The sequence below is a fragment of the Scyliorhinus canicula genome, chromosome 9 (assembly GCF_902713615.1).
Source record: "Scyliorhinus canicula chromosome 9, sScyCan1.1, whole genome shotgun sequence".
NCBI classification, from domain to species: Eukaryota; Metazoa; Chordata; class Chondrichthyes; order Carcharhiniformes; family Scyliorhinidae; genus Scyliorhinus; species Scyliorhinus canicula.
In genome coordinates, this window is record NC_052154.1 from 128,538,957 (window position 1) to 128,551,028 (window position 12,072).

At 48.8% G+C, this 12,072-nt stretch overlaps 1 protein-coding gene across 1 annotated transcript in view; it reads left to right on the forward strand.

Annotated features, from left to right (window-relative positions):
• LOC119971676 (anoctamin-9-like) overlaps window positions 1-12,072 on the forward strand; it is a 411,929-nt gene that overhangs the window by 84,124 nt on the left and 315,733 nt on the right. Inside the window, exon 5 of the mRNA XM_038807554.1 lies at window positions 10,565-10,614. Coding sequence (XP_038663482.1) covers window positions 10,565-10,614 — 50 coding nt within the window. The remainder of the gene's footprint in view (window positions 1-10,564; window positions 10,615-12,072) is intronic.

The window sequence follows — 12,072 nt, forward strand, 5'->3', positions numbered from 1 at the left end:
TGCCCGGTGAACCACCTTGAATTGTATCAGGCTAAGCCTGGCACATGATGAGGACGTGTTGACTCTGCTTAGGGCATCCTCCCACAGACCCACCTCTAACTCCTTGCATAACTCATCTTCCCATTTATGCTTTTGTTCACCTATCTGGATTACCTCCCATTCCATAAGTTCTTTATAGATTTCCGATACATTCCCCTTCCCCACTCCCGTTCTTGAAACTACCTTGTCCTGTATCCCCTGTGGCGGTTGAAGTGGAAAGGTCGAAACCTGCCTTCGCACAAAATCCTTCACCTGCAGATAACGAAACCTTTTCCCTCCTGGCAATTCAAACTCTCTTCCAGATCCTCCATCAATAAACAGATCCCCTAGCCTCTCAATCCCTGCTCTCTGCCACCTCCAAAACCCCCCATCTAACCTCCCTGTCACAAACCGGTGATTACCACAAATTGGAGCCCACACCGATGCCCCCTCTATTCCCATCTGCTTCCGCCACTGCCCCCAAACTCTCAGGGCTGCCACTGCCACCAGGCTTGTAGAGTACCGAGCCGGCGAGAACGGCAGAGGAGCCATTACCAATGCCCCCAAACTTGTGCCCTTACATGAGTCCGCCTCCACCCGCTTCCACATCTACCCCTCCCCCACTACCCACTTCCTAACCATGGCTATATTTGCCACCCAGTAATGGTTCCTAAATTTCGGCAGTGCCAACCCTCGCCCCTCCTCGTCTCCGCTCCAGCAGCACTTTCCTTCCTCACCTGCCCACACAAACCCAGTGATCACCGAATTCACCCGCTTAAAAAAGGCCTTTGGTATGAAAATAGGGAGACACTGGAAAACAAACAAAATTCTCGGGAGAACTGTCATCTTTACAGTCTGTACCCTCCCCGCCAGTGACAAGGGGTCCTCCTTCATTTGCTCAACTAACCAGGCCAGATTTAATTTATGGAGCTGCTCCCATCCCCGTGCCACCTGGACACCCAAGTATTGGAATCTCCCTCTCACCACTTTAAACGGCAACTCGCCCAGTCTCCTCTCCTGCCCCCTCGCCTGGATCACAAAAACTTCGTTCTTACCCATGTTCAATTTATACCCTGAAAACCAGCCAAATTCCCCTAAGATCTGTATAATCACTCCCATCCTCCCTAACGGGTCAGAAATATACAGGAACAGGTTGTCTGCATACACCGAGACCCTGTGTTCCACTCCACCCCCAGACTAGCTCCCTCCAGTCCTTTGACGCTCTCAGCACCATTGCCAATGGCTCTATAGCCAAGGCAAACAACAGTTGGGAGAAGGGGCATCCCTGCTTTGTCCCCCGGTGCAGCCTAAAATAGTCCAAACTCACCCGGTTCGTTAGCACACTCTCCATCGGTGCCTGGTACAACAACGGACCCAGCTAACAAAGCCCTGTCCAAACCCAAACCGTCCCAGGACCTCCCACTGATAATTCCATTCCACCCGGTCAAGGCCTTCTCCGCGTCCATAGCGACCACTACCTCCACCTCCCTCCCCTCGGAGGGCACCATGATTACATTCAAGAGCCTTCTAACATTGGCCGTCAACTGCCTGCCTTTGACAAACCCCGTCTAGTCTTCCCCTATCAACCCCGGAACACAGTCCTCTATTCTCAAGGCCAAAATCTTGGCCAGCAATTTGGCATCGACATTCAGTAGGGAGATTGGTTTGTATGATCCGCATTGCTCTGGGTCCTTCTCCCGCTTCAGGATCAATGAAATTGAAGCCTGTAATATTGTTGGGGGAAGAACACCCCGCTCCCTAGCCTTATTAAATACACTCACCAGCGGCGGGCCCAACATCCCATAAAACATCTTATATAATTCCACTGGGTATCCGTCCGGTGCCGGGCCTTACCCGACTGCATGGCCTCCAATCCCTCCAACAAACCTTCCTCTACCTTCAGAAACTCCAACCCCTCTAAAAACTGCCTCATCCCCTCCACCCGGGCTGGGGGCTCCGACTCATACAGCCAACTGTAAAACTCCTTGACCACCCCGTTCATCCCTGCTGGGTTCAAGGCCATGTTCCCTCCTAGGTCCTTCACTCTTCCTATCTCCTTGGCCGCCTCCCTTTTCCTAAACTGGTGTGCTAGCATCCTACTGGCCTCCTCACCATACTCATATATCGCCCCTCTTGCCTTTCTCAACTGCCCCACCGCCTTCCCTGTAGCTATCAGACCAAACGCCATCTGCAGCTTCTGCGGCTCCTTCAACAGCCCCGTCTCCGGGCCTTCAGAGTGCCTTCTGTCCTAACCAACCTATCCATCTCTGCCCACTCCACCTTCCCCCTATTAGTCCAAATAGAAATCAGTTCCCCCCCTAACTACTGCCTTCAGCGCCTCCCACACCGTTGCTGCCAAAATCTCCCCTGTTTCATTTATCTACAAGTAATTCTGGATGGCCTCCCTCACCCGCTCGCACACCTCCTCATCCGCTAACAGTCCTACATTCAATCTCCATTGTGGCCGCTGACCACCCTCCTTGCCCACCCGTAAATCCACCCAGTGTGGTGCATGGTCCTACACAACAATCCCCGAATACTCGGCATCTACCACCCCCGTCAGCAAAGCCCTTTTCAAAATGAAAAAATCAATCCGGGAGTACACTTTGTGAACATGGGAGAAAAAGAAAATTCCTTCACTCTTGGCCGTCTGAACTTCCATGGATCTACCCCTCCCAACTGCTCCATAAACCCTTTTAGTTCCTTCGCCACGTCTGGCATCCTCCCTGTCCTTGAATTCGATCGATCCAACCTTGGATTAATGACCGTATTAAAGTCCCCGCCATGATCAGCCGATGTGAGTCCCAAGTCCGGGATCTTCCCCAACACCCGCCTCATAAACTCCTAGTCGTCCCAGTTTGGTGTATAGATATTCACTAATACCACCGGCATCCCCTCTAGCTTCCCTCTCATCATAACATACCTACCACCCCCCGGTTCCGCCACAATACTCCCCACCTCAAATGACACCCTCGTATAATCAAGATCGCAACCCCTCCTGGTTTTTTAGAGCCTAGCCCTGAATGAAATACCTGCCCAACCCACCCCTTTCTCAGCCTAGTCTGATCCACTACCCTCAGGTGTGTCCTGTAGCATTGCCACGTCAACCTTCAAACTGTTGAAATGCGCGAACATGCGAGCACTCTTGACTGGCCCATTCAGCCCTCTCATGTTCCATGTGATCAGCATGATCGTGGAAAGCGCATTACCCCCTCCCCCTACCCTGCCTTTCCGAATAGTCATAACCCTTCTCAGTCCCGCCCTCGGGTGCCCACCATCATCGACCTCCAATTTGTCTCCAAGTGCCAGTCCCTCCCCTGTCAGCAGAACAATTACCACTCCCTCCCCCTCCTCCCCATAGCAAAATAGCTATCCCAACCCCTCTCAACAAACTTATCACCTGCTCACCCCCCCACTGCGCTTCAGTAAGCTGGCCAGCCCAGCTAGCCTGGGAGCCCCCACCCATGCCGCCAAGCATCCTACCCCCCCCCCCCCCCCCCCCCTCCATGATCTCCCTCCCCCTCCACTCGAACATACATATGCAAAACATCACAATTCTCAACAAACACATGCCCCTGCGTCCGATCCGTGCTGCCCTTCGGAAGGCCAACGATCCTCAGGTTTGGCCTGTGCGACCTGTTCTCCAGATCCTCTACTTTTTCTTGCAGCCTTTTCTGGTGGTCCTTCATCATCCCCATCTCCGCTGCCATCACGGCTAGCCGGTCATCATGCTCAGCAACTTCCTCTTCCACCTTCTTAATCGCCTGGCCCTGGGCTTCCAACCTTTGCTCCACCTGGTCAATCCCCGTCTTAATCGGGCCTCAGTACTCTTGTGTTTGCTTGGCAAAGCTCTCCTGGAGGAGATCCACCAGCTGCTCCGTTGACCATTGGGCCGGCAATCCCAGTCCCTGAGCCTTCGCCATATTTTTCTGTGCTGCAGACTCCACTCCCTTCTTTGACCAACGATCTCTCCTTTTCAGACCATTTCTGTTTCACGAATCCATACACTGGTGGGGAATCCTACTCTTCTACCTCACCAATCTCCTATTTTGCCGATCAAATCCCATAAGTCAGGGAAAAAGGTCTCCAAGGTCCACCACAAGCGGGAGCTACCAAATACTCCACTCACTCACTCCATGGCCACCACCGGAAGTCGTGACCAGTAATTTTAAGTTACAGTTTCTGATGATAATACATTGCCATTCACAGGAATTTAGCATATCAACAAATTGAACAGAATTGCTAACTGGAAACAGTTAGCTGTGAGCACAAAACTAACCAAAAATGTAGGGCTGAATTATACTGGCAGAGGAAGTCCGAGAATGAAAGTTGATTTCAAGAACAGGGTTCCTGATCTGGTGCAGTTTGGAAATGTACTGACCTGGTTTTTAGAATGGCAAACTGGAAGCCCAGCATGAATTGCAAGGTTCCCTGAAATGTGAAGTGGTAGACATATGCATAGGACAACACGAAACACCAACATTCACACTGAGGCATCCAGTACATGAGCACCTGAACCCTATGGTTAGTGAAAAATGAATGGTGTGTTTAAGTGACAATGGTTGCATAACATCGCCAACCCAATGGCACAGTATTGAACATTTACCTCGTCTGCATAGAAAGGTCATGAGATAGGAGTAACACTTTTTAACATTCTTTCCAGGACTGTAACTGACCTCATTTCCTTGGGGACCATCCCTCCATAGCTTCCATAATCTCCCAACCCCACATAGCCCACTTCTACCTTCTCCCCAAAATCCACAAACAGGATTGTCCTGGTAGACCCGTCGTTTCAGTCTGTTACTGCCCCACTTAACTCATTTCTTTCTATTTCGACTCTATTCTCTCTTCCTTTGTCCAGTCTCTTCCCACCTACATTTGTGATTCATCTGATGTTCTACATCAGGGGTGGGCAAACTTTTCCGTGCAAGGGCCACATTCAGAAATTCACAATTCACAAAGGGCCGCATAGTATATTAAGTAAAATAATTACTTCACCCGGTTATGATTCTGGGCGCCTCATATAGAACATAGAACAGTACAGCACAGAACAGGCCCTTCGGCCCTCGACGTTGTGCCGAGCAATGATCACCCTACTCAAGTCAACGTATACACCCTATACCAGTAAGTAACCCAACAGCCCCCCCCCCCCCCCATTAACCTTAAAAAAAAAATTTTTTTTTTTAATTAAAAAAAAAAAAATTTTTTTGCCCACCCCTGTTCTACATCATACCAACATTTCCAGTTTCCTGGTCATAACTCTCCAATGTGGACATCCAATCCCTCTATACCTCCATCTCGCACCAGAATGGTCTGAGGGCTCTTCTCTTCTTCCTTTAACAGAAATCCGAGCAATCTCCTGCACTTGGCTGCATTTGTTCTTTCCTGAACAAATGGAGCAGTCCATTTTGAGGTCCTGCATGCAATTAAAGTCATCCCGCATGATGAGTTGGTGGGTGTCCAGGCCAGGGATGTTGGCCATCATTCTCTTGAAGAGCTCTGTGTCCTCCCAGTTTGGGTCGTATATATTTACCAGAACTATCGTGGCTCCTTCCAGGGTTCTGCTGACCATAACAAATTGCCCCCTATGTCGTCCTGTATTCGTCGCCGTGAACGCTACCACCCTGTTAACTAGTATGGCCACCTCCCTTGCCCTAGCGTCAAAGCACGCCTGAAATGATTGCCCCACCCAGTTCTTCCTTAACTGTAGTTGGTCCCTCTCTCTTAGGTCTCTTGTTGTAGGAAGGCTACGTCCATCCTCAGGCTTTTGTGATGGGTGAGGACCTTGGATCTTTTCACCAGCCTGTTGTGACCTCCCACGTTCCATGTGGTTATCCTAATGGAGGGATCTGCCTCCCTCCACTCCTGTGGAGTCAGCAGTACTCACCCTGTGGGCCTTGCCCTGTTTGTCCGGGCCTGCCTTCACTCTCAGGCCATTCAAGATGGCCACTATCTACTTCCACTTTTTCGCCATCTCGACAGAGACCGGTTGTAACCTTTCCTCTACTCTCCCCCAGCCCTCCTTACCTGTATGCTGCAGAGGAGGAATTCCTGTAGTGTATATGGGATGGTTTTCTTGACCAATATGTGGAGGAACCAACTAGAGAGCAGGCCATCTTAGACTGGGCACTGTGTAATGAGAAGGGAGTCATTGCCAATCTGGCTGTACGAGACCCCTTGGGGATGAGCAACCATATCATGATAGAATGTTTTAGAAAGATGGAGAATGAAGTAGTTGATTCGGAGACTAGGGTCATGAATCTTAATAAAGAGAACTATGAAGATATGTGGGGCGAAATTCTCCCAAAGGGAGACAAACAACCGACGCTGGAGTGAAACCTGGAGTGTTTCACTATGGCTTCGGAGGCCGCTCCTTGCCCCCTATTCTCCTCCCCCCCCCTCCACCCCCCCGGGGGGCTAGGAGCGGCGGCGCGCGAATTTCGCGCACTGGGCCTTGATGCTTGCGTCAAAGTGGCGCGGCCGGAATGACGCGGCCGGCGGTGCCTAAGTGACGTCACCCGCGCATGCGTGGTTGCCGTCTTCCCCTCCGCTGCCCCGCAAGACATGGCGGCTTGATCTTGCGGGGCGGCGGAGGGAAAAGAGTGCGTCTTTTAGAGACACCGGCCCGACGATCGGTGGGCACCGATTGCGGGCCAGACACCTCCTGAGCACGTCCCTGGTGCTCGATCCTCCCTCCGCCCCCCACAGGCCCCACATGCAGCGGTCGCACGATGTTCACGCCGGCAGCGACTAGGTGTGGTTGGTGCCGGCATGAACCGGTCGGGTTCGGCAGGCCGCTCGGCATATCCGGGCCGGAGAATCGGCGGTCGCCATTAGAAACGGCGAGCGGCGATTCTCCGAGCGGCCTGTCGCAAAACGCGACACGCCATTTGGGGCGGGGGGGGAGAATCGCGTGGGGGTGCCAGGGTGGCGTGGCGTGATTCGTCCGGCACTCCCGCGATTCTCCCATCCAGCGTGGGGGTCGGAGAATCGCGCCCGAGGTGTGAATTGGCCTTGATAGATTGGGGAGAGTTACTTAAAGGGATGACAGTGGATATACAGTGGCAAACATTCAAGGAACGCATGGGCGAACTACAGCAACTGTTCATTCCTGTCTGGCACCAAAGCAAAGGGGGTAAGAGGGCTAATCCATGATTACAAAGGAAATTAGAAATAGTGTTGATACGAGGAAGAAGGATATAGATTGGCCAAGAAAAATAATAGATCTGAGTATTGGGAGCAGTTTAGAATTCAGCAAAGACGGACAAAGGGATTGATTAAGAAGGGGAAAGTACAGTACGAAAGGAAGCTTGCAGGGAACAGTCTTTAAATGTTTCTATAGATATGTGAAGAGAAAGAGATTGGTAAGGAGGAATGTAGGTCCCCTACAGATAGAAACAGGGGAATGCATAATAAGGGACAAAGACATGGATGAGCAATTGAATACATTCTTTGGTTCTGTCTTCACAAAAGAGGACACAAATCAGGTACCAGAAATGTTGGAGAATTAAAGGTTAAGTGAGAGGGGAGAACTGAGGGAATCGACATTAGTAGAGAAATGGTGCTGGGAAAATTGATGAGATTGAAGGCGGATAAATCCCCAGGGCCTAAAAATCTGCATCCCAGATTGCTTAAGCAGGTGGCTCTGGAAATGCATGTGGATGCATTGGTGGTCATCTTCCGGGATTCTATAGACTTTGGAACTGTCCCTGCTGATTGGAGGGTAGCTCACGTCACTCTGATATTCAAAAAGGGAGGTAGAGCAAAAGTAGGGAATTATAGACCAGTAAGCCTAACATCGGTCGTGGGGAAAATGCATGAATCCATTATCGAGGACTTTATAGTGGAACATTTAGAAAGCAGTGGCAGGATCAGTCAGAGTCAGCATGGATTTATGAAGGGAAAATCATGCTTGACAAATCTGTTGGAATTCTTTGAAGAGGTAACCAGTACAGTTGACAAGGGGGAGCCAGTTGGTGTGGTATATTTGGAGTTTCAGAAGGCATTTGACAAAGTCCAACATGAGAGATTATTGTGCAAAATTGAAGCGCATGGGATTGGGGAAATGTATTGAGGTGGATAGAAAACTGGTTGGCAGAGAGGAAACAAAGAGTAGGGATTAATGGGTCCTTTTCAAATTGGCAGGCAGTAACTAGTGGGGTACCACAGGGATCGGTGCTGGGACCCCAGCTATTCACAATATATATTAATGATTTGGATGAGAGAACAAACTAACACCTCAAAGTTTGCAGATGATACCAAGTTAGGTGGGAGGGTGAATTGTGACGAGGATGCAGGGATCCTACAGCATGATCTGGGCGAAGGGCAAATCAATGGCAGATGCAATATAATTTGGATAAGTGTGAGGTTATTTACTTTGGAAGCAAAAACAGGAAGGCAGATTCTACCTGAAGTGCTGTAAATTGGGAGAGGGGAGTGCAGCGGGACCTGGGTGTCCTTGTGCACCATTCGCTGAAGTAAGGTGCAGCAGGCGGTAAAGAAGGCAAATGGTATGTTGGCCTTCATTGCAAGATGTTTCGAGTATAGAAGCGGGGATGTGTTGCTGCAAGCTGCAATTGTACAGGGCCTTGGTGAGGCCACACCTGGAGTATTGTGTGCAGTTTTGGTCTCCTTCTCTGAGGAAGGTTGTTCTTGCTCTCGAGGGAGTGCAGCAAAGGTTTACCAGACTGATTCCAGGGATGGCGGGACTGACATCATAGAATTTACAGTGCAGAAGGAGGCCATTCGGCCCATCGAGTCTGCACCGGCTCCTGGAAAGAGCACCCTACCCAAGGTTAACACCTCCACCCTATCCCCATAACCCAGTAACCCCACCCAACACTAAGGGCAATTTTGGACACTAAGGGCAATTTATCATGTCCAATCCACCTAACTTGCACATCTTTGGACTATGGGAGGAAACCGGAGCACCCGGAGGAAACCCACGCACACACGGGGAGGATGTGCAGACCCCGCACAGACAGTGACCCAAGCCGGAATTGAACCTGGGACCCTGGAGCTGTGAAGCGATTGTGCTATCCATAATGCTACCATGCTGACATATGAGGAGCGATTGACTCGGGGTTTAAAGCCTTGTGATGTGTTTTGGTTTTAGTGATGCCTATGACACCTGCTGCTTTCCACACTTCTGTCTGAGGCAGCAGGTCAAGGGACTGGTAGGTGAAAATGTAGTGATATTTCAATGTTTCTGCCTGGATTGCTCTTTAGCTTCGAAGCAGGAATAACTGATGGGGAGGGATCCTCTGATCTGGAGCTCTCTGTTATGGGGGTCTCTGATTTGGAGGGTCTGTTGGGGAGTCTCTGTTGGGTGTCCCAAATGGAGATTTGATGGGGGGGGTCATTGATTCACTCTCATGTGGCATGTTGTGGGGGTGAACTGTAATTCCCGTGGTGGCGGAAGCGTGGATGCCCCTACATAATGTGCATAATGGGGGGAGTGGAATCGGGCTTCCAGCCCGTTAATTATATTGGAATGGATGAAAATTGGCTGGGGCCGCCGATGGGGGATCAGAGCATTGCAACACTGACACCATACCTGTTTTTCGGAGAATGCTCCATTCTCCGCCCGATTGGGGAGTCGGGCAATGGAGAATCCACCCAGTCGCTTCCCCCAATTTGTTTTAGATTTCATGGGCGGGATTCACCGTCCCCCCAGCCCCAATTTCAGGAGCGGTGCGCCCCCACTGCCAGCAGGATTCTATGTTCTCGTAGCCGGCCAATGGGGTTCCTATTGCGGAAACCCATGGGCGTGGGTGCACTGCCAGCGAAAGGGAGGTCCCGCCAAAGGAGAATCCTGCAGAATTTGTTATTTGGGATTTGCCACGCACCTCCTTTTCTTTTTAAATTCGATTTTAGTTTTAATTTCTCCTTTCATCCAAGGAATGTGCTGAGTTTAGTCACTATCTTGATCATCTCTAATTATATATTTTTTCCCTTATTTGTCCAGTACCTTACCTGCTAGTTTTTCTTTACTGTTTATCTGTGCCACTTCTCTTTTTACCTTTAAGGTATTTGCTCTTTAACTGTTTATCCTCCTTAAGTTTAATAAAGTTTAATATATAAGCTAATTATATCTTAGTCATTGGTAACCGAGTGTTCCACTAAAATACTGTTGCATTTTATATTTGTAAAATATATTTTCCTTTCAGAAAGTGGTCCCAATATGGCTGATGTTAAGTCACCCTCTCGAGTCTATTTAATTTGGAAACTGAGTCATTGAATTCATACTGCATTATCTGTACCACAGACTTTTTCTCATTGCATCATGGCATTAGTATACAATGGTAATGTACAGGATAAAGTGTCTGATCACATGGGTTGCTTGCACCTAATGTCCACTAACATGATTGACACAAGCATCACCTTATTCGGCCGTAATGGAAAGAGTGAAATGGGATACTATCTCTTCAATTCATATGGTTTGTAATTTTCTGTCAAGAATTCAATCTGTATTACAAGGTCAGCGAATAAGTAAATAGCATCTCATGTGGCTGAAGATAATGTTTTGATTTTGTGTTTATTCCAGAATTCGAATTATAAATTTTATTCTATGGAGGACAACTGTACCAAACTGCGGTAAGGATATAATTCACATAGAAAATGGGAAGAATTCCAGTGACAATCATGAAAGTATGCATTATAAATGGAAGTAGATTTTTTGTGCATTTCACAAGATGTTGCACAGAATGCAGAAGTTCTATATGGCTGTTTGAGACAGCCCACTTATAAAGCAGTTGGCAAGGTACATGCAGAGAAATATTTCCTAAAGTTTGTCCTACTCTTAAGTCAGTACAGCTTTCAGCTTGGCTATCCCACTCATGACATTTCTGCCTAAAATGAACATCTGGAACTCTACTTGTAGATATCCCCCAGTGAGCCGGGCATTTTGTCGAGACCCTCAGCTATGTCCATCACCGACTGTTCGATATCTTGGACACCTTCACTAATGGTGCTGACGTTGTGCACCAGGTCGCCACCCTAGCAGTGTTGACCTAAGTGCCACGCATTGCCGGTGACAGCTGCAACGCCCGTAGCCTCTGGGACTTCTCCAAGCGGCTATGGATCTGCTGGAGTGTCGCTGTCACCTCCCTCTAAATGTCCCGGCTGCACCCTATTGTCTCCATAAGCTCCGTGTATACCTCTTTCAGAGGCTTAGCATCAGGCTGGGTCCCAGCTGGGTCTTGGGATCCAGCAGTCCTCCGACTACTGTCTCGCTTGGGGGTTCCTGCCTCCACCTGATGTACATCAGCAGCCGTGTGGTGCTCACCAGTGTTATGGGCCAGGGTTTAGAGAACCCCAAAGTGCATCATGGAGTTCACCTGACCCACAACTTTTAATAGATCGTGGTACGGGGAACACACGGCCCACTCTACAAGTGTGGTACAGCAGAAATGTAAAAGTATTTTCCATTTTTTTAAAGTATTTTTTTAAAGCAAAACAATGTTTATTCTATGAACTCAAGTTAACCTTTCTAAAACAAACAGTGAACATCAGAAGATTTAACAAACCTTTAAACAGAAGCACATCAGAGTTTACATTCACTACTGAAAACATTCATAATTCTGAATTCACCAAATGATCAAGAGAAAGTCCTTCATGGCAGAGAGAACAAAAATACAGCTGCTTTGCCTGACTTCAGCTGCAACACACTGAAAAACGAAACCAAAAAGACAGACACACCCAAGCTTTTCTCAAAATGAAACTAAAATGCAGAACCAGAGCTCAGCTCCCCCCACACTCTTTTCTTTTTTTTTTGCATAATAGAAACTTACTTTATTTTGCTCATATTTGTAGAGTATTTTAAGGATTTCCATGGCTCTGATCATAGACTGCATGGCAGTGAATATATTCTGGTAGACTAACTTCATATAGCCCCTTTTGTCTTCATCTGAATATCCACTCCCATGTATGATCCGCATCTGTTTGATGAATGTGCTCTTGCCACTTTCTCCAGTGCCCAGGAGCAGCAGTTTCAGTTCCCTGCCGCATCCCGGCGAAGCTGCCTCTCTATCTTGCCGTTGATTCTCTTGGATT